This window comes from Papio anubis, chromosome 8, assembly GCF_008728515.1.
Source record: "Papio anubis isolate 15944 chromosome 8, Panubis1.0, whole genome shotgun sequence".
In the NCBI taxonomy this organism is placed as follows: domain Eukaryota; kingdom Metazoa; phylum Chordata; class Mammalia; order Primates; family Cercopithecidae; genus Papio; species Papio anubis.
Genome location: NC_044983.1, coordinates 137,815,984 through 137,841,581, shown reverse-complemented (window position 1 = coordinate 137,841,581; position 25,598 = coordinate 137,815,984). Strand labels below are relative to the sequence as shown.

At 51.5% G+C, this 25,598-nt stretch overlaps 1 protein-coding gene across 6 annotated transcripts; it reads left to right on the top strand.

The window, feature by feature from the left end:
* The first annotated feature begins 781 nt into the window (after window positions 1-781).
* On the top strand, window positions 782-23,758 carry JRK (Jrk helix-turn-helix protein). 6 transcript variants are annotated; one of them, XM_017962396.3, is made up of 4 exons: window positions 782-857; window positions 4,187-6,218; window positions 20,623-20,662; window positions 23,611-23,758. In XM_017962396.3, the coding sequence occupies exons 2-3, from the start codon at window positions 4,638-4,640 to the stop codon at window positions 20,647-20,649; spliced, it is 1,608 nt and encodes a 535-aa protein (XP_017817885.1). In that variant the 5' UTR covers window positions 782-857; window positions 4,187-4,637; the 3' UTR covers window positions 20,650-20,662; window positions 23,611-23,758. The 6 variants fall into 6 exon arrangements, 5 of the variants coding, with proteins under 5 accessions (XP_017817885.1, XP_017817884.1, XP_017817882.1 ...); XR_004185966.1 differs by lacking the exon at window positions 23,611-23,758 and having other exon boundaries at window positions 4,187-7,226; window positions 20,623-20,960; XM_017962395.3 differs by lacking the exon at window positions 23,611-23,758 and having other exon boundaries at window positions 20,623-20,960.
* The last annotated feature ends 1,840 nt before the right edge of the window (window positions 23,759-25,598 follow it).

Here is a 25,598-nt window from a genome sequence, read left to right as displayed (position 1 = left end):
ATTGCATTTGCAACGTCCCTTTTGCCATGTAAGTAATGTATTCACAGGAGCTGGAGGTTAGGATGTGGACATCCTTGGAGGGCCATTATTCTGCCCACCACAGTCCACCCTCCAGTTTCCAAAGATTCGCATAGGTCTCATGGGCAAAACGCACGCACCCATCTCAGGGTCCTCCGCAGCCTTGACTTATCACAGCATCAACTCAGGTCCACGTTCACTTAAGTCGCACCCAGTTCAAAAGTTTCAAATTCCATCATCTGAATCATCTAAATTGGGTATGGATTGGGCCCCAGCTAAGTAAGGGGGTCAAGCAGGCGGGCTGAGCACTGGTCCTGGTGACTGGAAGGCAGCACTGCCCTCCCCGCATCAGAAACTGCACCGGGAAGGCTGTCCTGGGCGGGGCGGCACGAAACCCTGGGCGCCTGTGGCTGCCCCAGAACTGCAGGAGCCCCAACGCCTTCAGCGCAGGGGTCACTCGTCATCAAATGAACGTGACACCCTGCGCCCATTCTACAGATGGAGAGAGCAGCTCGGAGCCCGGGTCCAGCCCGCGCAGCCCACCCCGGCCCCGTTTCCCCTCTCCCCTCCCTGTCTGCGCTTCTCCCCTCCCACGCCTCCCCCCACCCTGGGACTCCCACTCCTCCCCTCCCCGCCAGGCCTCCAGCCCTCCCAGGCCCTCCGTTGCCACCCAGCTCTGGGAAAGCCGGAGTCTGGCTCCCGGACACCACTGAGCGCCGAGTCCTCCAGCCTGTCTAGAGCGTACCGGAAGTAGCTGGGGGAAGGCGACGAGGAGCGGACTGGAGGAGAACTGAGTGGCCGGCACTTCCTGCCGGCGGTGGCTGCTCCGGCTGAGCAGGGTGAGTAGGGTCCTGTCCTGAGGCGCTGGGCGGCCAGGCCGGGCCGGGTGGGCTCGGGCGGACTCCGGTCACTGCTGGGCGCGGGCGGGAGCCGCAGTCTGTGCAGGCGGGCGCGCGGGGCGGGGCTGGTCGCGAGGCCTCGGGGCCGGACCCAGCCGCGGGCGGCAGCGCCCCCTCCCGGGAGCGGCGCTCGGAACCCGAAGCCCTGTGCTTCCCGCGCGACCCCCGCGGCCTGAGCGCGCGGCCCCCGAGCCGAGCCCACCTCTCGCCGCAGGGCCTGGCCTTGACGCCCCAGCCCGGACCCTTCCTGCGCTTCCACTTTCAGAGAGGCTTGGTCACGAGATCCGCTTGCCCTTAAAAAACCAGACCGAGACTTTTTTTTTCTTTTTTTCTCCATTTTCGTTTTTGCTCTTGCCCCAGACTGAATTTCTACCCGCAAACGGGGACCCTGGGGTAGAGGTGCGTTTTAAGCGAGCCTCGCCGGTAGCTCAGTGCTGTCTCCTGCGCCAGGATGCCCCAGCGTGGAGCGCTCCTAGCGGAACTCGGCGCCGGCTGCTGGGCGCGCTTTGCGGGGCGCAAGGCCCCAGGCTTTCTGTCCCATCTTTCTCTGTCCCATACTCCTCTTCTGACTCCCAGTTCACCTCTTTCCCCGGCCCCAGAATGCGACTTGTGTTTTGAGTATTTCTCTTTCATATCCTCCATATCCCCCATCCCCAACACGCGCGCGCGCACACACACGATGCCCGTGCGAAGGTTGTTTTCCGCTTTCCCCCCGCGTTTCTCAGGTCTTCTTCCCCTCACACAGGACGGAGTCGGCCCCAGCGCTGACCCCTTAGGCCTCCCGTTTCTTGTCTGTGCCTTGGGCACAGGAGAATTCCATGTTTCATCCCGTGTTCACGTGACCTCCGGGTTCTGTGCTTCCTCTCCAGTCGCAAGGCAAGAAACCACCCTCATTTCGGGGAGACACGGAATCCCACAGTAGCTTGTGAGGGACTGACTCGGGACTGGGATGCCGGGAAAAGCTTCCTGGAGGAGACTCAGCACCAGACACGGGCCCCTTGTGGACACGTCTCCATACGTGAGCTGCAGGTGTGTCCGGATAACACAAAGTGCTGGAACACACTGCTGTCCCACTTGCGAGACCAAAAACTTCCTTTAAAAATAAAATTCAGAGATTTCCTTATGAAACAAATTCAGCCACTTTGTGTCATCCTGCCGCACCTGCACTTCAGGCACGGAGACGTGTCCACAAGGAGCCCGTGTCTGGTGCTGAGTCTCCTCCAGGAAACTTTTCCTGGCATCCCAGTCCCCAGTTAGTCCCTCACAGGCTACGGTGGGATTCGGTGTCTCCCCCAGTTTTTCTGCAGCGGGTTCATATTAAAAATCTCGAGGGTGGATTGTGGCTTTGCCATCCCTCCTGTACCCCACGGTGAGATGCACATAGCTCACTGTGCTCTGCCAGACGACACACATGTCACACCGTCACCCTCAGCGAACGATGCAGGATCCTTAAGGGCACCAGCCCACATTTTGCAGACCAGGAAACTGACTCCGGAAGAGGACAGGACTCATCCAGAGGTGGCGGCCAACAAGCCTAGAACTTGTCTTTGGAGCTTTTGCTGCATTTGATTGCACTCCTCATTTCTCTTGAGCTCTGGCCTCAAAGGGCTGCGTTTCTGCACTCCACCACATGCTCTGCATGGAGTTGGCAGAAGCAGCTATGGCAAGGGCGCGGGAGAGAGGTAGGAACTCCAGGAGTCCATCCTCAAGTACTGCTGACCTGCGGAGGAGTGAGGGGAGGGAGACCCCAGGCCTGCACGCACGCCACACTGAGCCGGCCAGCTCAGCTGCCCGGTGTTGGGGCAAATAGCTTCTCAGCCCTCACCAGTGTCTTACTGGGTGAAGTGCATTGCAGGCCCTGACTCCATAGGCTGCCCTGGCCTCACAGGGGTGCGCCCTCTGTGCCCTTCCAGTGGGCTCAGGTGTAGGGAGGGGTGTGGGGTGTTTCGCAGATTTGTTAGGAGAGGATGGAATTGTCCACCTAGAGGGGATGAGAATGACCCACATCCTCTTTATGTAGAAGGGTGAGAAGACACTTCAAAACTCCAACAGAAAGATGTGTTTGATTAGAGCTGCCACGTTTCTGTGTCGTTTTTCTTCATATTGGTCAAAGGTGCGTATGAAACCTAAAAGCAAAGCTTTTCATAGGGTACACAACTGGCCCAGGAAGAGCCCTTGCTCCCAGCGGGCCATCAGGTGTCCTGGCATTTGCTTCTGGTGTGAATTAGTCATTTGTTCATAGAGCCTCCCAAATTAGCAAATGCTGAAGAGGTTCCTGCTCCGGACTAGCTTGTTCCTGTGTCCTCTGAGCGTGTATGTGTGAGTGAGGGTGAGTGGTTGTGTGTGTGTCCGTGTCTGGCAGGCTCTGCGGCCCTGCCGTGGTTGTGGAGTCAGGTGGACGGGCAGCACTAGAGCCTGGGGTTTCAAAGACTGGCGGCCCAGTGTGTCTGCCTGGGGCAGGGTACCCTGAGCTGAGCTTGAGGAGAGCTCCCTCAAAGGGGCCTGGAGTGGTCACAGCTGTCTGTCTGCTGAGGCTCCCGGTAGAGGCATCTGAGTGTGTGTGGTCAGGGAGGTCAGAGGGTGATTGAGTAACTGGCAGTACCTCCTAGCCCTTGGAGGATCTTGAGGCCTGCTGTTATAGAGAAACTTCCAATGCCCCGTTTTCTAGAGGCAGTTTGGGGCTCTGTGTTAGAGAGAGGAGTTTAGAGACCTGCTGCAGATGGGGTTTGTAAGATCTTCGGCGGGGAGGGTAATGAGGAATTCCTCCTCCCTGCATCCCTCCACCCCTGCCTCTGCTCCTCAGGGAGGAATAAGGGATTTGAGAAGATGGCCAGCTCAGGCAGCCCAGCGAGCAGTTACAGCAAGAAGCTTAGTCCGGGTCCGGCCGGGCGGGTGGGAGGTTTGTTCTCAGGTCTGCCCAGCGTCGGACTTCCTGGCTTCCTCTGATGGCTTCTGCCTGAGTGCTTCCCCAGGAAAGGCCGGGCTACTCCTATGAGAGCCACGTCTCGTTTCTAGCCCTAGCGAATGGCTTCCGTTTGCTTGGTGGGAGTGGGGCAGAGTCCACCTGAGCAGCACACCCAGGACCTGGGCAGGGCTGGGCCGCTCCCGGGGCCGCCCTCTCCCTGCACTGCGTGCTAGTGCTTGTGTGGCTTCTCTCAGTAGCACTCACATTTCAGCTGGAGCGTCCCAGTGAGGATAGAGTCGTGAGGATGCCAGGTGTGTCCCGGGAGTGCCCCATCACTTTCCTCTCTCTTCCCTCTGCTTTCCAGCCCCTGAAGTGCTGTGCCTGGAGATACCATCGTGGACCCTGGAGAGGCACCCTGCAGCTTATGCGGTAAAACCTCGACCACCCCAGACCTGGTCAGTTTGAGGGGAGCTGCTACCACAGTATCCACTGAGGCCAGGGTTCCGGTCGTGTGGAGCAGCAGAGGGGAGTCTGACAGGGTCACCTCCTCCACAGAGAGAACTGGCAGCTGACTGCACTGCCAGAAGCCAAGGCTTGGGTGTGTGGAGCCTGGAAGACCAGGGACACCTGAGGCAGGAGGTGCAGCGTGTGGAGTGGGGAACCCGAGACGGACTGGGGCCTGTGCTCAGGATCAGGCAGGCAGAGTGGAGAGGGAGAGACGGAGCCCTGGAAGGGGAGCAGGAGGAGGGGGAGTAGTGGCAGCAGCCCAGGCCAGGCGTGTGTCCTGCAAGTGCTAGGACTAGCTACCCCTCCCCATGGCCTCCAAGCCGGCTGCCGGGAAGAGCGGAGGGGAGAAGCGGAAGAGGGTGGTGCTGACGCTGAAGGAGAAGATTGACATCTGTACGCGCCTGGAGAAGGGCGAGAGCCGGAAGGCACTGATGCAGGAGTACAACGTGGGCATGTCCACCCTCTACGACATCAGGGCCCACAAGGCACAGCTGCTTCGGTTCTTCGCCAGCTCGGACTCCAACAAGGCACTGGAGCAGCGGCGCACGCTGCACACGCCCAAGCTGGAGCACCTGGACCGCGTCCTGTACGAGTGGTTCCTGGGGAAGCGCTCTGAGGGCGTCCCCGTGTCAGGCCCCATGCTCATCGAGAAGGCCAAGGACTTCTACGAGCAGATGCAGCTCACTGAGCCCTGTGTGTTCTCTGGAGGGTGGCTTTGGCGCTTTAAGGCCAGACACGGCATTAAAAAGCTAGATGCATCCAGTGAGAAGCAGGCAGCCGACCACCAGGCCGCGGAGCAGTTCTGTGGGTTTTTCAGGAGCTTGGCTGCCGAGCACGGGCTGTCCCCCGAGCAGGTTTACAACGCTGATGAGACCGGCCTTTTCTGGCGGTGCCTGCCAAATCCCACTCCAGAAGGCGGGGCCGTGCCTGGCCTTAAGCAGAGCAAGGACCGGCTGACCGTGCTGATGTGTGCCAACGCCACAGGCTCCCACAGGCTCAAGCCCTTGGCCATCGGGAAATGCAGCGGCCCCAGGGCTTTCAAAGGCATCCAGCACCTGCCTGTCGCCTATAAGGCCCAGGGGAGCGCCTGGGTGGACAAGGAGATTTTTTCCGATTGGTTCCATCATATCTTTGTGCCCTCGGTGAGAGAGCACTTCAGAACCATAGGTTTGCCGGAAGACAGCAAGGCCGTTCTCTTGCTGGACAGCTCCCGGGCTCACCCGCAGGAGGCCGAGCTGGTGTCCAGTAATGTTTTCACCATCTTCCTGCCTGCCAGCGTGGCCTCATTGGTGCAGCCCATGGAGCAGGGCATTCGGAGAGACTTCATGAGGAACTTCATTAACCCTCCGACCCCCCTCCAGGGCCCTCACACCCGCTACAATATGAATGATGCCATATTCAGCATGGCCTGTGCCTGGAATGCAATTCCCAGTCACGTCTTCAGGCGGGCCTGGAGGAAGCTGTGGCCATCAGTTGTGTTTGCTGAAGGCTCCTCCTCTGAGGAGGAGGTGGAGGCAGAGCACTTCCAAGCGAAGCCCCACAACACATCCTTTGCGCACATCCTGGAGCTTGTGAAGGAAGGCTCCTCCTGCCCGGGCCAGCTTCGCCAGCGCCAGGCCGCCGGCTGGGGTGTAGCAGGAAGGGAGGCAGAAGGGGGACAACCCCCAGCTGCCACGTTGCCAGCAGAGGTTGTGTGGGGTTCAGAAAAGACTCCGAAAGCTGACCAAGACGGTGGAGGAGATCCTGGTGAGGGTGAGGAGGCGGCCTGGGAGCAGGCAGCCGTGGCCTTCGATGCAGTCCTGCGCTTTGCGGAGCGGCAGCCGTGCTTCAGTGCACAGGAAGTGGGGCAGCTGCGAGCGCTGCGCGCCGTGTTCCGGAGCCAGCAGCAGGTGAGGAGGCGGCGTGGCGCCCTTGGGGCTGTGGTCAAGGTTGAAGCCCTCCAGGAGGGCCCTGGTGGCTGCGGGGCCACGGCTCACTCTCCCTTGCCCTGCTCATCCACAACAGGTGACAACTGATGGCTTCTCTGCCCTGTCCTGGCCACTGGCCCTGTTTCTCCACGCACCCTGGAGTGGCATGGTCCTGTGCCCCGACCCCACCTGAGGCAGGAGGGCATGTGCAGACACTCAAGAGCCCTTCCAGGAGCGGGTCGCCCATGGGTGTGGCTCGGGTGCTCAGGACAGTCTGTGCCCGAGGTTCCTGTCGATACAGGTTTTATCACTTGCCATGTCATCCGAAAGTGAGGAAATGTTTTAGAAGGGTCCACCCTAGCCTAGAACAAGCCAGAGCCTCACTCTGGCTGGAATGGGGGCCAGGCTGGGCTGATCTGGCCTCGTGTTCGCTGGCTGATCATTGCAGTATCAGAGGGTGGAGATGTCTGTCTGTCCATGTGGAGAGAAGTTGCCCTCCAGGCCGACAGGAGGCCATGCCCACCGCCCCTGGACAAGCTTCGTCTCAGAAGGCTCTATCTGCTGGGCTGGCGGCCATCCCCTTGTTGGGTGGACCCCGGCACGGTGCCTGAGGGCCGATAGCTGAGAGCTGGGACTCAGTTCTTGGCCTGCTCTCGGCTGAAGAGGCCGCACGTCTCACTTCATTCGTGGCCTCGTTCAGCAGAATGACTGGAACCATCCTCTTACCCGCAGATCCCATCCCATGGTCTCTGGCCCCAGGATGTGGGGGGCCCCACGGAGAGTTGACTTGGTAGAGTTTCTTTCCGTGAAGAAAGTAGGAGCGGCTGACCAGGCCCTGCTCATCACCCGGATACAGGACACAGACCCTGCGTGGTATTTTGGCATTTTGGCTCAGAGTGCAATGTGCCATGTTGCCCAGAATTTCATACTTACGGCCTTTACATGAATACGTCTTGATCAGGCGTTCAGAGATTAGTCTTAGGTTTGCACGTAAGTCACTGGAAACAGTAAAACAGGTTGCTTAGATTTCCAGCAGTTATATTTGTGCTCTTGTCCCCAGCTGTTAGCACGTTAGCAATACCTTGGGGGAGGAGTTGTCTGTCCCGGTCAGTGTTCACAGACGCGGTTGTAAGAGGATGTGGTGGTTTTCTCCACGTCTGTAGCTGCCTTGCAGCATCTCCATTTCACGGGCAGCACTCGCTTCCTGCAGCTGAAATTCCAGAATGCCCTGTGTCCACAGTGATTAGCCTCGTCTTTGAGCGAGCATGAAATAGGTGCATTGTTCTTTTTTTTCATTCTTGAGGCAGGGTCTCACTCTGTTGACCAGGCTGGAGTGAAGTGGTGTGATCACAGCTCACTGCAGCCTCGACCTCCCTGGCTTGAGTGATCCTCCCACCCCAGCCTCCTGAGTACCTGGGACTAGAGGCGTGCACCGTGACGCCTACCTTTTTATTTTTTTGTAGAGACAGAGTCTCACTGTGTTGCCGAGGCTAGTCTTGAACTCTTGGCCTCAAGCGATCCTCCCTCCTCAGCCTCCCACAGTGCTGGGATTACAAGCGTGAGCCCCAGCACTCGGCCTAAATGGGTTTTTCTTGCTATGTTATTTTCAGTGCTTTGCTCTTGAATTCTTTTCCCCTCTTAAATTTGTATCATTTGGCTGAGTCAGCACGTAGTTTGCATTCCAGCGTCTGCTGTTGATTCCACTGAAACCTTTGTTCTCATGAGGGAGAGGATTTGGCTCGCTGTGGTTTCTTGTATTTTCACATCTCTGCCGATACAGGGGCAAAAGTCATTGCTGACAGAGCCCTGCCTATGTCCTGGGAGTGTGTGTTTCTTGCTTTGAATGCATGTGTGATGGTTACAAAAGCCAAATAGTTTCTGAAGATCTCGGTGCTGAATGACAGTCCCAGTTGTTCCCATTTGGGTCCTGTTGCCTTCGTGGTGTCACCCCCACTGTTTGCTTCCTGTGTCTGGGGAACTTCTGCACATCCGTGTACTTCGTGCCATTTCTGGGCTCACGTGTCACTCCTAGCAGAGCCTCATAACCAAGATTGCTGGATTGCGGCTGCGTGGGGCAACGCAGGAGGTTAGAACATGTCTCGAGGGCTCTGAAGCAGCAGGACATCCCAGGTGGGTGGAGCTGAGGAGGGCACGGGGCAGGCCTGCCGAGCTCCTGGCTGGCTCTCCTGAATCCTCTGGAGATGGCTTGTCCCTGTCAGACTGTAGCTCTTCAGGACCTGAGCCCTTCCCGCTCTTGACCTGCTTCTGTGCTGACTGTGCTGGGCTCATGGGTAGACATTTGTCCCCAGTGAGTGGCTGTGTCCTCAGGGTGCCCCTCTTTGAGACTAACTGCAACAAGGCTTGGAACCTGACTCTAGGCACAGCCCCTGTGGGTGGAATCCCTTGTGCCACCCAGGGGACTTGGGCCCTGCTCCTCCTGCAGCCCCTCCTCACCTGGGCTCGCTGCTGCGGGTCTCCCTGGAGTGAGGTTTTTAGGGAGCCCAGAGCTTACTCATCTCTGCGCTGCTGGGCCCAGCTGCCTGCTGCATACTTCCTGCCTCCATCCTGTCCTCCGGAACGCTTTGTGGAGACTGCTGTTTCCTCCGAACACTTTGTTTTCACTTCCTGACCAGTCTCAGAAGCTCAAGTGGTGGAATGTTTTAGCCTCAGAATCTTGTTCCCCAAGCCCTCTCAGGTGGATCCCCGCTGCACCAGACACCACAGCACAGCCCTGTGAGGCTGTGTCTCCTCACTCCGTTTCTGGGGCTGCTGAGGCCCCTGGGAAGCCCTGGAGCTTGCCAGAGCAGAGCGTGCAAGTCTCTGGTCCCGTTTAAATGCCTCTCCCTTTTATCTGTGAACATGGGGCTGGAGCCACTCCTTGTCTTCTCACCGTGCCCCTACAGGTCATGGCCTCAGTTCTCCAGTGGCTACTGGGGCAGCGGGTGCTGTGACGTCTGGTTTGGGACCTCCGTGGCTGCTTCCAGCCTGCTAGTAGAACGAACCTCTTTGTACCACCACATTCTTCTCTGGTGGTGCCCCTGAGGGCTCAGGCCTGAGGGCACTCCTTTGTCCTCAGTTGGGACAGGCAGCCTCCACTCTGGGAGCTCCCATCCCTCAGGGTGCCCAGGAGAGGCCATACTTTCAGGGTGGCACGGTGAATTCAGGGATTGGGATTGGTAGGTGGTCTTTCAGCCCCTTCTACCTTGGATTGGTTTACAGAACACCTGTCCTGCCTATGCCAGCCTGGATCTCTGTGGGCACCCCCGGCACGCTGTGCTGAAGGTTGTCTGCCTCCTGCATAGTAGGATCTAGAGCGGACCTTGCCCTGGGCCCGTCTGCAGGCCACTCTTCTTATCCAGCGGGCCGAATGAGTGATTGCTAGTGGTAGGTTGACTGGAAGAAAGGAAGTCGCAGCCCCTGCTCATGGCTTCCTCAGCTCCCTGGGGTTGGAGGACTGTCATCAGTTGTCCCCAGTTTGGAGGAGGTTCAGGGTCCCGGTGGCTGGATGTGCTTCCGGAGGGACAGGGTTCGAGGCAGGGATTTGCAGAAGGTGTGGACTGCATCCTTTCTTGGGAGGCTGTGGCACAAGGCAGCCAAACTTGGGACAAATCAAGACCCATCCACACTGCACCTCAGGGACCTCACCTCACCCCACATACATGTGCTTATGGGGGGCCGGGGGTGGTAGCTTCTGCCTGAAATCCCAGCGCTCTGGAACGCCAAGGCAGGAGGATCACGTTACTTCAGGAGTCTGAAACTAGCCTGGGCAACATAGGGAGATCCCATCTCTACAGAAAATAAAAGAAAATGAGCTAGGTGTGGTGGTGGTTGCCTGTAACCCCAGCTACTCAGGAGGCCGAGGCAGGAGGATCCCCAAGCCCAGGAGTTCGAGGCTGCAGTGAGTTATGGCCTCTGCACTCCAGCCTGGGTGACAGAGTGAGAGGCCTTATCTCTGATAAAAATAATAATAAAATGTGCTTTGGGGTCAGGTGTGGAGATCAGAGTTGGGGAGGTCATGAGGTAGGGGTCAGGATGTGGACAGTCACGGGCTGGTGGGTGTGGCAGCCATGAGGGGTGGGTGGTGGGCTGGGAGACAGGGCCTGGGCAGGGCTTCTGCACTTCCGCTGCCCCCTCTGGGTTCGAGGACTCTCCTTGACAAGGGCTGAGCTCTCCGGCACTGCGTTGGGCTCAGCTGCCTGCTGGGAGGCTGGGGAGAATGGACCTATGAGGCCTTGTTTGTCCTCTTCCCTGTCCAGCTCCTGTAGACCCCAGGCCTGGCTGTCTGCAGGGCCAGGAGCTGCAGCCACCAGCCTCCCAGGTGAGCCCCAGCTCCTGGCCCTGCAAGCCCGCTCCTTTGCCCGCGTGGACTCGGCTCTGGTGTCTGCTTCCACACATGGACCCTCAGACCTTACACATCTGTTGTTTCCCTTGCAGGGCAGTGATGATAACATGAAATGAGGTGGGGTCACTCCTGTTTAGATATCTGGGGCAGGTGCGAAGTTGCTGAGGGCAGAGGGAGACCCACGGCTACCTGCTCCTGGTGACCAGCCTCATGTTCACTGCTCACTCCCTGCCATTCACCAGCTGCATGACTTTGAGCAGTGCCCTCAACTGTAAACAGAGGTGAAAACACTCCTTTACCAGCCTTTTTAGGGGCCACTCTTGTGTGAGGCCTTGAACCTCATTTCAGTTCCGTGGTGGTCCTGAGCCTCTGAATCTAGGCATGGCCCCTGCTGGGTCCTGGTCTCAAAGGCAGCATGATGGCCTCCCTGCTCAGGCCCTGCACCCAGGGGCCAATCCTGGGAGGCCCGCTGGCCATGGCTGGACCCTCTCTCAGGGAACCTGTCAGCATGGCCATCTCCACACCCAGGCTGGCTGGGAAGCGAGATACGAGGTGCTCAAAGGCCGTCTATGTCTGCAGGCAGTCCCGTCCCACATAGGCCAGGATTGTTGGGCCTCCTTAGCAGCCAAAGGAACTGAGGTCCAGAGCAGGGAATGTGTTGCCCAGTGTCAGAGGGTGGTCTGCTCTGGGATCAGGTGTCTTGCCCTGGTCCTAAGCCACTCCAAGCCAAGGCATGTCCCTGGGCCCATTCCCCCTCTCGAGGTCTTGGGGTCCCTATTTCTGATGTGTGTGAAAGGAAGGCCTGTCCTCTGGGGTGGCCATGAGACTCAGTGGGAGGAGCTGCCACGCTTGAGCCAGGACTTGGCACCTGGCCAGCCTTTTTCTGTGTCATTGTACCTTGATGGGCTGTCAGTTCTGAAGAGAAGAAATACACTAGGAATCCTGTTCTCCTCCCCTTTCTCCCTGGCAGAGGGAAGTGACCACACCCCTATGGTGTGGACATACGGACGCTCCTCCACGAAGCAGCAAAGTTCTGTTGTTTCAGGAGGCTGTGGGCCCTGAGGATGTGGTAGTGACCTCACCAGAGGAGCTGGCAATTCCTAAGTGCTGCCTAGAGGCCTCTACAGAGACATAATGTTGGAGAACTTCTGCCTCATGGCAGTGCTGGGTGAGACCCCTCTGTCCCCACCAGTGCCCTTGAGGGTATGGGTGTTGGTCGGTGTGTGGCCTCCATCTCCGTAATGATGGTATTAGGACTGCATGTTTGTGTCCCCCCCCAAAGTTTATATGTTGAAACCCTGACCCCCAGTAGGGTGGTATCAGGAGGTGGGGCCTTTGGGAGGTGACTAAGCTTAGGTGAGGTCGTGAGGGTGGGGCTCCCCGATGAGATTGAGTCCTTAAAAGGAAGGAACTAGAGTGAGGTCTCTTGCTGCTCAGTGTGATCATACGAGAAAATTGCCATCTTTCAAGCTGGGTGCAGTGGCTGACGCCTGTAATCCCAGCACTGGAAGGCCAAGGCATTAGGATTGCTTTGAGTCCAGGAGTTCGAGACCAGCCTAGGCATGATAAGACCTTATCGCTAAAAAGAAGAAATAAAATGGAAAACTGCCATCTGCAAATCAGAAATAGCCTTCAGCAGACATTAGACTGCCAGTGCCTTTGGTATTGGACTTTCAGTCCCCAGATCTGTGAGAAATTAATTTCTGTTGTTTAAACCACCTAGCCTGTGGTATTTTGTTATAGCAATCCAAACTGAGACAGGCAGTAAGGAGAGAACAGAGGTTCCAGCCTGCTTCAGGTCCAGGCAGTTCTGCCATTGCCCTCGACTCCTCAGTTCCAGTCATGGGCCAGGCCCCTGGGGGACTTGGGATGAGTAAAACATGCACCTGTCATTAAGGTTCACCTGGTCTAGAAGGGGAGGCAGACCCACACTGCCCACCATGACCCGGACAGCGGTGATAAATACAGAGCACCTCATGGCCAGGGCCTGGGGGATTCCTACCCTGCCCTACCCAGTGCCAATAACAGAGGGACCCTGCAGAGTTGTGTACACAAGATAGCAGTTTAGTTCTTGCACACATACTAGTTGAGAAGGGAAATCAGGGCTGATGAAACAGCTCAACTGTCTGGCAGAGCCAGGCTCCTCCTGCCATGATGCGGTTTGGATGCTTGTCCCTTTCTAATCGTACATGGAAATTTGATCCCCAGTGTTGAAGGTGGGGCCTGATGGGAGATGTTCCTGTTATCGGGATGGATCCTTCATTAATAGCCTGGTGCCGTCTTTGTGGTAACAAGTGAGTTCTCACTTGATTAGTTTCTGTGAGAACTGTTTGTTAAAGAGAGCCTGGCACCGCCCTCCCGTCTTCCTCCTCTTGCTATGTGATGCTGCTCCCCTTTGCCTTCCATCATGAGTGGAAGCTCCCCGAATTCCCCACCAGAAGCAAATGCTGGCACCATGCTGCTTGTACAGCCTGCAGAACTGTGAGCCAAATAAACCTCTTTTCTTCATAAATTACTCAGCCTCAGGTGTTACTTTATAACCTTGCAAACAGACCAAGATACGCCATGTGTATTTCATGAAGGGAACCACAGGGTTGAAGATGTCACAGGACACCTGCTCCAGTCCCCTCCACTGTGTCTGCCTCCAGAAAGCACACCACTTCTGCTCATGTCCCTCGAGCCAGGTCCCAGTCATACGAGTACAACTAGTTGTAAAAGGTTTGGGGAGCCTAGTTGTAGAGGATGGGTGAGCGAGTATAGGACTCATCTAGCAGTGCAAGTCGGCCCAGGCCTTGTGCCTTCATGCCTGCTCCAGCAGTTATGTCTGATCTCCCCCATCTCTGTAAGGAGAGAGCAGAGGTTCCAGCCTGCTTCAGGTCCAGGCAGTTCTGTGGGCTTCATGGATGTGGCAGTGACTTCACCAGAGGAGCTGGCAATTCCTAAGCCCTCCCCAGAGGCTTCTACAGAGACATAATGTTGGAGAACTGCCTCATGGCAGGGCTGGGCACAGGGCGGATTTACGAGGTGAGCTTAGGGTGTGAGGGATGGAGGCAGGCAACAACCCTTAGTGGGCCTCACCTGTAGAATGGGGGTTCCATACTGAGAGGCAAGCCCGGACAACCTGGGATTGCTGACTCCCCTCCCATCAAATGCTCAGCTGTCAAAGTTGGGGGGAGACACAACATTGTCCCCACCCCAAACAGCAGAGCCACTGGAGAAGCAGGCCATAGAACAGGGAGCTCCACATTCCTCCCCACAGGAACTGCATTTGTTAGAGTGTGAAGTTCCAGCCTAAGGGTGCTCTCAAAAAACAGTGGAAGTGATGGAGAAAGGCAACTGTGGTCAATCAGTATATTTATTGGGGATCTGTGCCAAAAATATTGTCTGGCTAGGGGTCATATAAGTATCACAGACACTTAACTTCAGGAACTATCCCTTCAAAGGAGCCCAAATTTGATTGGATTGACCTGTGAAGCAATTTATGTCCAGGGCAGCATTCAAAACAGTGGAGCAATCAGCTGACCATTAGTGGAGCTTAACGGCTGGATGTGGTCAGGGAAAACAAAGTGCTTTGCAACACTTTCAAACCACTGTCATCAGGGCAACTGACGGCATAACCAAGATGGTGCCCCTGAGGAGAAAAACTGAGATGCAGTCAGAGGCTCTGGGATGTGGGGTGAGAAATAGATGCCACTAAAATAGTCTAGCTGGTCCCTAAGCAAAGAAAGCAGAAAAATAGTCCAAGATCAGCCTGGCTGGTATCCAGAATTGCTACAATGGTTACCTAAGATGTCCATTCTTCAAAAGGTAATTATGAGGCATGCAAAGAAACAGGAAAGTATGGCTGATACACTGGGGGAAAAGGCAGGTAATAGAAACTGCCTATGTAGAGCAAGATGCTGGATTTAAAAGAAAAAGGTTTCAAAGTGGCCATCATAAATGTGTTCTAAGAACTAAAGGACGTTATGGTTAAAGAACTAAAGGGGGTAAAACTAAAGGAAGGTGTGAGCCAATATTGCCTCAAATGGAGATTAAGAAGGTAGAAATTATATGTTTTGTATTAAAAAAAAAAAAAAAAAAAACAGGCTTGACTCAGTGACTCACACCTGTAATCCCAGCACTTTGGGAGGCTGAGGCAGGAAGATCATCTGAGTCCAGGAATTCAAAACCAGTCTGGGACAACATAGTGAGAACTTGTATTTACAATTTTTTTTTTTTTTTAATTAGCCAGCATGGTGGCACACACCTATAGTCCTAGCTACTCAGGAGGCTGAGGTGGGAGGATTGCTTGAGCCTGGGAGGTCAAGGCTGCAGTGAGCTGTGATAGTGCCAGTGCATTTCAGCCTGGGTGACAGAATGAGACCCTGTCTCAAATAAAAAGAACCAGATGAAAATTCTGGAGTTAAAAAGTACAATGATTGAAATGAAAAATTCACTAGGCAAGCTGAGCTCAACAGTAGATTTCAACTGGAAGAAGAAAGAATTAGTGAACTTGAGAATAGAGTGATAGAAACTATGCAATCCAAAGGACAGTAAAAAGAGTGAAGAAAAGAGCCTTAGAGAAATGTATTATACCACACGAATTGCACCAACATACGCTTGGAGAACCAGAAGAGAGGAGAGACAGAAAGGAACAGAAAAAATGTTTAAAGAAATAATGGCTGAAAAATCCCCAATTTTTTTGAAAAATGTTAGCCTACAAATCCAAGAGGCTCAATGAAATCTAAGTAGGATAACCAGAGATCCACAAATAGACTCATCATAGTAAAATTGCTGGAAGCCAAAGATAAAATCTTGAAAACAGAGAAAAATGATTTGTCACTTACAAAAGAACACCAGTAAGATCAACAGCTGACTTCTCATGAGAAACAGTGGACGCCAGAGGGCAGAGGGATAATATATTCAGAGTGCTCAAAACAAACAAAAACAAAAACAAAAAAACCATTAACTAAGAATCTTATATCCAGCAAACTATCTTTCAGAAATTTAAGCAGCTGAACATGGTGGGTCACGCCTGTAATCCCAGCACTGGGAGGCTGAGGCAGGTGGATCACCTGAGGTCAGGAGTTCAAGACCAGCATGGGCAACATGATGAAACCCTGTCTACTAGCCTGGCATGGTGGCATGCGCTTATAATCCCAGCTACTTGGGAGGCTGAGGCTGAGGCAGGAGAATTGCTTGAACCTGGGCGGTAGAGGTTGCAGTGAGCCAAGACTGGGGCCAGTGCACTCCAGCCTGGGTAACAGAGTGAGACCCTGTCTCAATAAACAAACAAACAAGCAGTTTAAAGATGAACCCAGATACTACATACAAAAGCCAAGAGAGTTTGTTGCTAGCAGGCCCACCTTATCAGAAAGATGAAAGGATGTCTTTCAGGCTGAAAGTAAATGACCCCAGAAGGTAATTTAAATCCACATTGAAAATAACACTTGCAGAGGTACTTGTATAGTTGTATAAAACAGTATAGATGCACATTTCTTCTTAATTGATGTAAAAAGCAATTATATAAAATAATATGGGTATAACATTGTTGGGCCTATCACATATAGAAATATAATGTATTTGTGAATAATAACCCAAACGAGATGGGTGGAAGCAAAATAATCTGACTAGGAAGTGAGTCCAGATAGTAACTCAAATTCACAGAACAGATAAAGAGAACCAGAAACAATAAAAGGAAAGTTAATGTGGCAAAAGCTAAAAATATGTACTTGGTCTTCTTTTATCTCCCAGCTTCCTTAAAAAGCATAACATTACATAATAATAATAACAACACACTGCTGGGTTTGTAACATTTAGAGATGTGATAGGTGCATAACGATAATACCGCAGAAGGGAAAAGGGGACGGAACTGCACAGGAGCGGCATTTCTGTCTCACTGGAATTAGCGCAGATCCAAAGTAGATTCTGATAAAATGTAAATGGTGATCCCTAGAACAACCACTAGAGAAATAATTCAAAAAATAGAGTGAAAAAATCATTAAAGAAATTAAAATGCTACATTGGAAAATACCCAATGTAAAAGCAGCAAAGGAGGAAGAGAGGATCCAAGACGACAGGAGGCAGAACACACTTAGTGGGGCCTGTGCTGTCCACATTCTGGTGGCACTTAACTCATCGAATCTTCCTGGCACCTGGCTGAGTCACTAGTGCCATCCCTTTGGTACAGATGAGCAGTTGAGGCTCGGGAGCATCAGGGATAGTCAGGGACACAGAGTTTGGAGTCCGGAGCCATTTTACTCCACAGCCCAGGATCTCACTGCATCCCTTCCCCTGCCTGTTGCCTGTGATTCCCCGCTTTTCTTGGCCTGCTGTGCTGAGCTGGATGTGCCTGTGGTGCCGCTGTGTCGTGCTTTCACTGGGCAGTCCTGGTGGCACCTGTTGTCCTGGTGCTTTCACTGGGCAGTCCTGGTGGCACCTGTTGTCCTGGTGCTTTCACTGGGCAGTCCTGGTGGCACCTGTTGTCCTGGAACAATTACTGGTACCCCTTTCACTCTCAAAAGTGTCTGAATCGTGTGGGGCCACTCTGCAGGGCTAACCTTCACACAGTGCCTAACACATGGTGTCTGTGGGGTGTCAGCTCTTCAGGAGCCCCAGGCCAGCCGTCACAGCAAGGTCACCACCAGAGGACATTGAATGGTTCCACCTCTGAAGTCAGTGCTGGCCCCCAGGGTCTCTGGGTGGGCAGTAACCTGGAGCAGCCCTTGCTGGGGAAAGAGAACTGGCACTACTAGGACCCATCTCAAGGGGGTGTGCAAAGGCAGAGAGGGATCCAGCCTGGGGGTGGTCACCTGAGGGCAGCCCTCATGGCTCCAGCGGTGGCTCGAGAAGCCCGTGAAGCCGCCCTAGGAGGCTGAGCAGGGGAGGCCTCCTCAAAGCCACCCTGGGGCGGGCAGAGCCTCAGAAAGGACCCTGAGGCTGGCAGGGCAAGGAGCTTCTGCAGTTGACCTTCTCCAGAAGTGCAGCTGCCTGCTGAGAGACGCACCTCAGTTGGGAGGTCTGGGTCCTCTGCTTGCTCTTGGCCTCATCTTCACTGAGGAGGGCCTGAGGCAGCTTAAGGCTCTCGGCTGCAGCAGATCAGCACCCAGGAGGCTGCGCCCGTTGGCCCCTGAGCTGGGGGGTGGCTGGGGGCTTGGGCAGGGTGCCTGGGCAGGACAGCATTAAGCAGGTGGCACCTGCACTGGCTGTGCCTGAATCTGGGGTGGGGAGGACTCCAGATGCCCAGTGAGAGCTGAGCCAGCCAGGGAGGGCCCAGAGAGGTCAGGTGGGCTCTGCCAGCTGAGGAGGGCTGGTGGGGGTCTGTGCTTCTGAGCCCTGGGTACAGCCCTCCTCTTTGAATCGCCTGTTCTGGGGTAGCTCTTGTGGTGGGGCAACAGGATCCCACCAAGACACAGGGACCACATTGGCATCCAGCCTGGGAGCCTCACAAACATTCCTTGCTCAACAGAATCAGGCTGGACCCTTAGCAGGGAGTGGCTGGAGTCTGGCTGGAGAGGGCAGACGTCAGGAGGGAGGGAGCCAGGGCCTGTCACATCTTTCCTCTGGCTGCTGTCCTGATCTTTGTAAGCCCAGAGTCTCCCCTTCCCTGAAGGGAGGCCAGCACCCCAGGAGGGCAGCAGGTGTGCTGTGAGGGTTGGAGCAGTGTGAGAGGTCAGGATACACTAGAATGGCCATGGACACCATGTGGGGTGCTGTGGGCTGGGCTGCAGAGCAGTGTCCTTCCTGCTGCTCCTCCCCTGCAGGTTCCCCTGACCTTATGGTTTATTGGGTTTGATACCAATCAGCAGACCCTGCAGGGTGGAGGCTCCCAGGCCTCTCAATCCCACCATTCTCATGTGCCAGTCAACCCCACTGTAACTGCCCAATTAGTTCTTCTTGTCCACTGCCCAGATAGAGCCAAATTTACCAAGACAGGGGAATTGCAATAGAGAAAGAGTTGACTATACATAGAGCCAGCTAAATGGGAGACTGGAGTTTTCTTATTACTTAAATCAGCCTCCCCTAAAATTCAGAGGTGAGAATCTTTCAAGGACAGTTTGGTGGGCAGGGGCCTAGGGAATGGGTGCTTCTGATTTTTTGGGAATGCCATCATAGGGGTGTAGAAAAGGTCCTTATGCACTGAGTCCACTTTTGGATGAGAGCTACCAAGGAGCTGCTGGTCTGCTGGTCCAGGTAGAGCCATCTGGTGTCAGCAGTACAAAAGTATGGCCAGGCACAGTGGCTCACACCTGTAATCCTAGCACTTTGGGAGGCTGAGGCAGGAGGAGTGCTTGAGCCCAGGAGCTCGAGACCAGTCTGGGCAACATAGTGAGACCTCTTCTCTACAAAACATTAAAAAAAAGTAGCCAGGAGTGGTGGCACGTCCCTGTGGTCCCAGGTACTTGGGAGGCTGAGGCAGGAAGATTGCTTGAGCCTAGGAGGTCAAAGCTGCACTGCGCCATGATTCTGCCACTGCACTCCAGCCCGGGTGACAGAATGAGACCCTGTCTGAAAATACATCTTAAAAGGCCAATCCTAGTTTCTATAATAGTGATGTTATCTGCAGGAGTAATTAGGGAAGTTGCAAATCTTACAACTTCTGGGACAATAGTTGGTAATTGTTTATCCCTACTTAGCAGAATCCAGGCCCTTCTCATCCTCTTAACTTGGTGGCCTTTCATTAGTATTACAAAGGTGGTTTAGTTGTGGGAAGGGCTGTTATCATTTAAATTACTAACTAAATTTCTTCCAAAGTTAGCTTGGCCCATGCCCAGAAGTGATCAAAGGCAGTTTGGAGGTTAAAGGCAAGATGGAGTTGGTTAGGTCAGATATCTTGCACTTAAAATTTGTGCAAAGGTCTTTTCACAATGGTCTGCCTGTGATAGATGTGGCCCAAGCCAGACCTGTGGGGAGCCGCTGCATACCCCTCTGCAGCGTGGGGTACCTGGCCAGTCTGGGCCAGTACTGGGGCCTGCGCAGAGGGGTATAAAAAACGAATAAACATCATCAATTTTTGGAACCCTAGAAATGACATTGAGCCTAGAAGGAAATGTGGCTGTGTGGCATCACCATGCAGCATGCGGCTGCAGCTTCCGCTTCTCCGGCTGTAAGTCACCTCTCTTTCTCTTTTTTCTTGTTCTGTAAATTGATTATGTGAAAGGACAATACATTGGGGCTCCCAAATCACTGAGCTAAAGGGAAAAGTCAAGCTGAAAACTGCTTAGGGCAGTTATTACTTAAATCAGCCTCCCCTAAAATTCAGAGGTGAGGATTTTTCAAGGACAGTTTGGTGGGGAGGGGCCTATGGAATGGGCCCCTGCCTGCCTCCCATTCTATTCAAAGTCACCCCTTAGCTCATTGAAATAAATGCGTATCTCATTCCCTTCTTTGGAGAGGCTAATCAGAAACTCAAAAGAATGCAACCATTTGTCTCTTATCTACCTATGACCTGGAAGCCCCTACCCCACTTTGAGTTGTCCCGCCTTTCCAGACTAAGCCAATGTTTATCTTACATATGTTGATTGGTGTGTCATCTCTCTCTAAAATGTAGAAAACCAAACTGTGCTCTGACCACGTTGGCCACATGTCGTGAGGACCTCCTGAGGCTGTGTCATGGCGTGTGTCCTCAACCTTGGCAAAATAAACTTTCTAAATTAACTGAGACTTGTCTCAGATTTTCTGGGTTCACATTTTGGTAATCACAAAGGGATTCTGAATGGAGGTGCCCCTGACCTTTGAAAAAATGTCTTAGGAGTGCTTAGTACCAGCTTGAGTTATCTTTATGGCTCAAATGAATAGGACAATTTACTGAGGCCTGGAAGCACCCCCTCCAGAGAATCCCTGATCTCCCAAAATTTGGTTGAGATTTAACGTTTTATTTTGCTGTACGACTCCCACCACCACCCCACCCCTTTTTTTGGAGTTTTACTTGCTTCCAAAACAAGGCAGGCAAGTTTTTTCCTGCTTCTGTGATGATGGAAGGCAGGTAAACTCCTTTATGGAGTTTGAGCTCACTTCCAACAGGGAAGATGAGGTTTTTTTTTTTTTTTTTTTTCCTGCTTCTAGGATGGTGGAGTGCAGTCTTCAGCCTGAGATCCATTCCTAGGTAAGTAACTGAACTGGGGTTTGTCTTGGCTAAAGGTAAAATTAATAGCCAGCTGGTCTTAATTTCTCCTTACTGTTAGAGCACTCAGTAATTATGTAAGTTGTGCAATTGTTTGTTTTGCTTTGCTCTTTTTTATTATTGTTGTTGTTGTTGTATGTTTCTGTTTTTGTTGTTTCAGTCTTTTTCCCATTGGGTTTGACCAACTCTATCTGACTTGATCAAATCCAAAGGAAAGTTTCAAATTATGGGGAATAAGGCCTCTAAAGTGGCTACATTCCCACCAAAAAAAAAAAAAAAAGATTGATTTTGATTTTCACTACTTAAGGGACTTTATTTACATAACCAGACCACCTTTTTGCTAGCCAGGCCAAACTGAAAGCAATGGCTGTTACCCCACACTGCAGTTCAATGCCTAAGTTTCTGCCTTCTTTTTTTTTTTTTTTTTTTCCAGCATGAAAGCTGGGTTTGGTTTCTAAATCAAGTCCTTTCTGGTTTGATACTTGGTACTTCTGAAATAGCAGCAATTTGTTCTAGCTGAAATATGGTAATGAGATTTAAAAACTTTTTTTTAAAGGAGCTCAATGGTTAAAAGTCAGATAAATTAAAGCTAATATCCAAAATGTGTGTGTGTGTGTTTGTTTTAAAGGACTTTCATGTTTTTGTTTTTGTTTTTTTCCTCTCCTAGAACCTTGTCTTTTTTTTGAGCAAAAGTTTTTTCTTCTCAGTTGACTGAATTCTAGTTTCTTCATTTACTTCTGCTGTCTCTCCTTTCTCTTGCACCCTCTGCTGCACGGGGGACCTAAAATAGTTTATAATAGCGTGGGGTTCCTTAAAGAAAATGGAGAAGGTGCTAGACTCCCTTTGGGGGAGAAACCTCTGTTTTTCCTTATGGAACCCCAAGAATTTAAACAGACAAGTTTGTTTCAGCCCTTAAACCACTTAATTTTGTATTGTGAACCTGATTTTTTTTTATACTAAAATAGCTATTGCAACAGAGACTACCCTTGGTTTTTAAGGAAGACTGTAGTTTAGACACTTAGAAATGTGTTTGTATTAGTCCATTTTCACGCTGCTGATAAAGACATGCCAGAGACTGGGCAGTTTACAAAAGAAAGAGGTTTCATGGACTTACAGTTTTGCATTGCTGGGGAGCCCTCACAATGATGGTGGAAGGCAAGGGGGAGCAAGTCACATCTTACATGGATGGCAGCAAGCAAAGAGAGAGAGCTTGTGCAGAGAAACTCTCATCTTTAAAACCATCAGATCTCTGGAGACTTATTCACTATCATGAGAACAACACAGGAAAGACTGACCCTATGATTCAGTTACCTCCCATCGGGTTCCTCCAACGACATGCGGGAACTGTGGGAGTTATAATTCAAGATGGGATTTCGGTGGGATACAGAGCTAAACCATATCATTCCATCTCTGGCCCCTCTCAAATCTCATGTCCTCACATTTCAAAACCAATCATGCCTTCCTAACAGTCTCCCAAAGTCTTAACTCACTTCAGCATTAACTCAGAACTCCACAGTCCAAAGTCTTATCTGAGACAAAGCAAGTCCCTTCTGCCTATGAGCCTGTAAAATCAAAAGCAAGTGAGTTACTTCCTAGATACAATGGGGGTGCATGCATTGGGTAAATACAGTCATTTCAAATGGGAGAAATTGGCCAAAACAAAGGGGCCACAGGCCCCATGCAAGTCTGAAATCCAGCAGCGTAGTCAAATCTTAAAGCTGCAAGATGATCTCCTTTGACTCCATGTTTCACATCCAGGTCACACTGATGCAAGAGGGGGGTCCCCATGGTCTTGGGCAGTTCTGCCCTTGTGGTTTTGCAGGGTACAGCTTTCCTTCTGGCTGATTTCACAGACTATTATTGAGTGTCTGTGGCTTATCCAGGCACACAGTGCAAGCTATTTGTGGATCTACCATTCTGGGGTCTAGAGGTCAGTGGCCATCTTCTCACAGCTTCACTAGGCAGTGCCCCAGTGGGGACTGTGTGTGGGGGCTCCCACCCCACATTTTCCTTCCACAGTGCCCTAGCAGAGGTTCTCCATGAGGGCCCCAGCCCTGCAGCAAACTTATTCCTGGACATCCAGTCATTTCCATACACCCTCTGAAACCCAGGTGGAGGTTCCCAAACTTCAGTTCTGGACTTCTGTGCACTCACAGGCTCAACAGCATGTGGAAGCTGCCAGGGCTTGGGGCTTGCACCCTCTGAAGCAATTTACAAAAGAAGAGGTTTAATGGAGTTACAGTTCCACCTAGCTGGGAGTGCCTCACAATTGTGGGGGAATGGAAGGAGGAGCAAGTCATGTCTTACATGGATAGCAGCAGGCAAAGAGCAAGATAACGTGTGCAGGGGAACTCCTCTTCATAAAACCATCAGGTCTTGGTGAAACTTATTTACTATCATGAGAAAAGCATGGGAAAGACTTTCCTCATGATTCAATTACCTCCCACTGGGTCCCTCTCACAACACGTGGGAATTCACGATGAGTTTTGGGTGGGGACACGGCCAAACCATATCACTCTGCCCCTGGCCCCTCCCAAATCTCATGTCCTCATATTTCAAAACCAATCATGCCTTCCTAACAGTCTCCCACAGTCTCAATTTCAACATTACTCAAAAGTTAACAGTCCAAAGTCTCGTCTGAGACAAGGCAAGTTCCTCCCACCTATGAACCTGTAAAATCAAAAGCAATTTAGTTACTTCCTAGATACATTGGGGGTACATGCATTGGGTAAATAGAGCCATTTCAAATGGGAGAAATTGGCTGAACAAAAGGGGCCACAGGCCCTGTGCAAGTTTGAAATCCAATGGGGCAGTCAAATTTTAAAGCTCCAAAATGATCTCCTTTGACTCCATTTCTCACGTCCAAGCCATGCTGATGCAAGAGGTGGGTTCCCATGGTCTTAGGTAGCTCCACCCTTGTGGCTTTGCAGGATACAGCCTCCCTCCCGGCTGTCTTCATGGACTGGCGTTGAATGTCTGTGGGTTTTCCAGGCACACAGTCCAAGCCGTCAGTGGATCTACCATTCTGGGGTCTGGAGGATGGTGGCCCTCTTCTCACAGGTCCACTAGGTGGTGCCCCAGTAGGGACTCTGCATGGGGGCTCTGACCCCACATTTCCCTTCCACACTGCCCTAGCAGAGGTTCTCCATGAGGGCCCTACACCTGCAGCAAACTTCTGCCTGGGCATCGAGGCATTTACATACATCTGAAATGTCGGCGGAGGTTCCCAAACTTCAATTCTTGACTTCTGTGCACTCAACAGGCTCAACACCATGTGAAAACTGCCAAGGCTTGGGACTTGCACACTCTGAAGCCATGGCCTGAGCTCTATGTTGGCCCCTCTTAACCATGGCCGGAGTGGCTGGGATGCAGGGCACCAAGTCCCTAGGCTGCACACAGCATGGCAACCCTGGGCCTGGCCCATGAAACCACTTTTTCCTCCTAGGCCTCTGGGCCTGTGATGGGAGGGGCTGCTGTGAAGACCTCTGACATGCCCTGAAGACATTTTCCCCATTGTCTTGGAGATTAACATTCAGCTCCTTGTTACTTATGCAAATTTCTGCAGCTGGCTTGAATTTCTCCTCAGAAAATGGGATTTTCTTTTCTATTACATTGTCAGGTTGCAAATTTTCCAAACTTTTATGCTTAAAGAGAAATAATTTTATATGAGACAGAATACTGTATGGTCAATTTAGTCCTACAGTAAAATGAGTGGTTGTTTATAAAAAAGATATTCAGGTCAACCCAAAAAGTCCAAGCATGTCATGAATGGTCTGTGTAAGTCACAATAAGAGGATGTATTTTTTTAAAAAGCAAAAACTTTTATGAGATCATGCTGTCATACTATTATTAAGTTTTGGTTTGCGTAGGAAAAAAACTGAGATTAATGTTTTTTAAAATTAAAGTTATTACATCCATGTATCTCTCTGTATGCACATTTAAAGTACTTGTGACATTGAGTTACAGGGTTTGACTCCTGGATCTAAAAAGAACACCAAGTCCTGCTAAATTTTAAACACTGACAGGAATTAAAGCTCCATCTTCAGACCCAGTAGAAATTGCCCTTCAAAATAAACTGCATTCCTGAGACATCAGGCCAGAAATTAAAGCTATTCAATTCCTCAAGGCCCAGGGACTATCATGAAGAGGCGGGTGTGTAAGATTGTAAAGGCTGACTTTGAGAGATAAAATAAGCTCAGTTTCTCTATAAATAAATCATTAATGTCAAAAGCACACTGATGCAAAACTAGCATATGGACCCCTGTGTCAGATTAACAAGGTTTTCTGGAAGCATTAACAAACTCCTTAATAAATTAAGGCTATAAAGTTTATAAAAGGCTTATGAAAATTATATCTTATGATCAAGATTAAAATTTTATTATAAAATTTTGAAAAACAAATGTAATTGGCTTCTTGTTTTTATTAGGGTTTATTGTTTGGAAAATTAAGTTTTCTCTGAAAGAATGAAGGTTTTCACCTTTTTTGAAATCCTCAAGTTAGCACTTTGGTTAAATGAATGACTTATTTTGCAATAGCCTGTGATATCAAGTGTTTTAAACCTTTGATATTTGACAAACTTTCCACAATCAAATTATAACTTATGTCTTTTTCTGACCTAATTAATCTTTTAGGATATTAAGTTCCATAAAGTCCAAAAATGACCTAATTTGTCCTATTTGGTATAAAAATTATATAGGAAGTGTTGTCAAATATGAAATGGTGTTTGGGTTTCTTTGGGCTGTGTTTGTATAAACATGTTATCGTTATGTGTTCCCAAATCATAGGAAACTCCTATAATTCTGATATGATTTAGTGTACATTATCAGTAGTAATTATAATTATTATGTTAAATTATCGTGTGCCACAGAGGTAATGAATTTTCTTGTCAATGGTTATTTTGACTGTGGCTGCCCTAAAA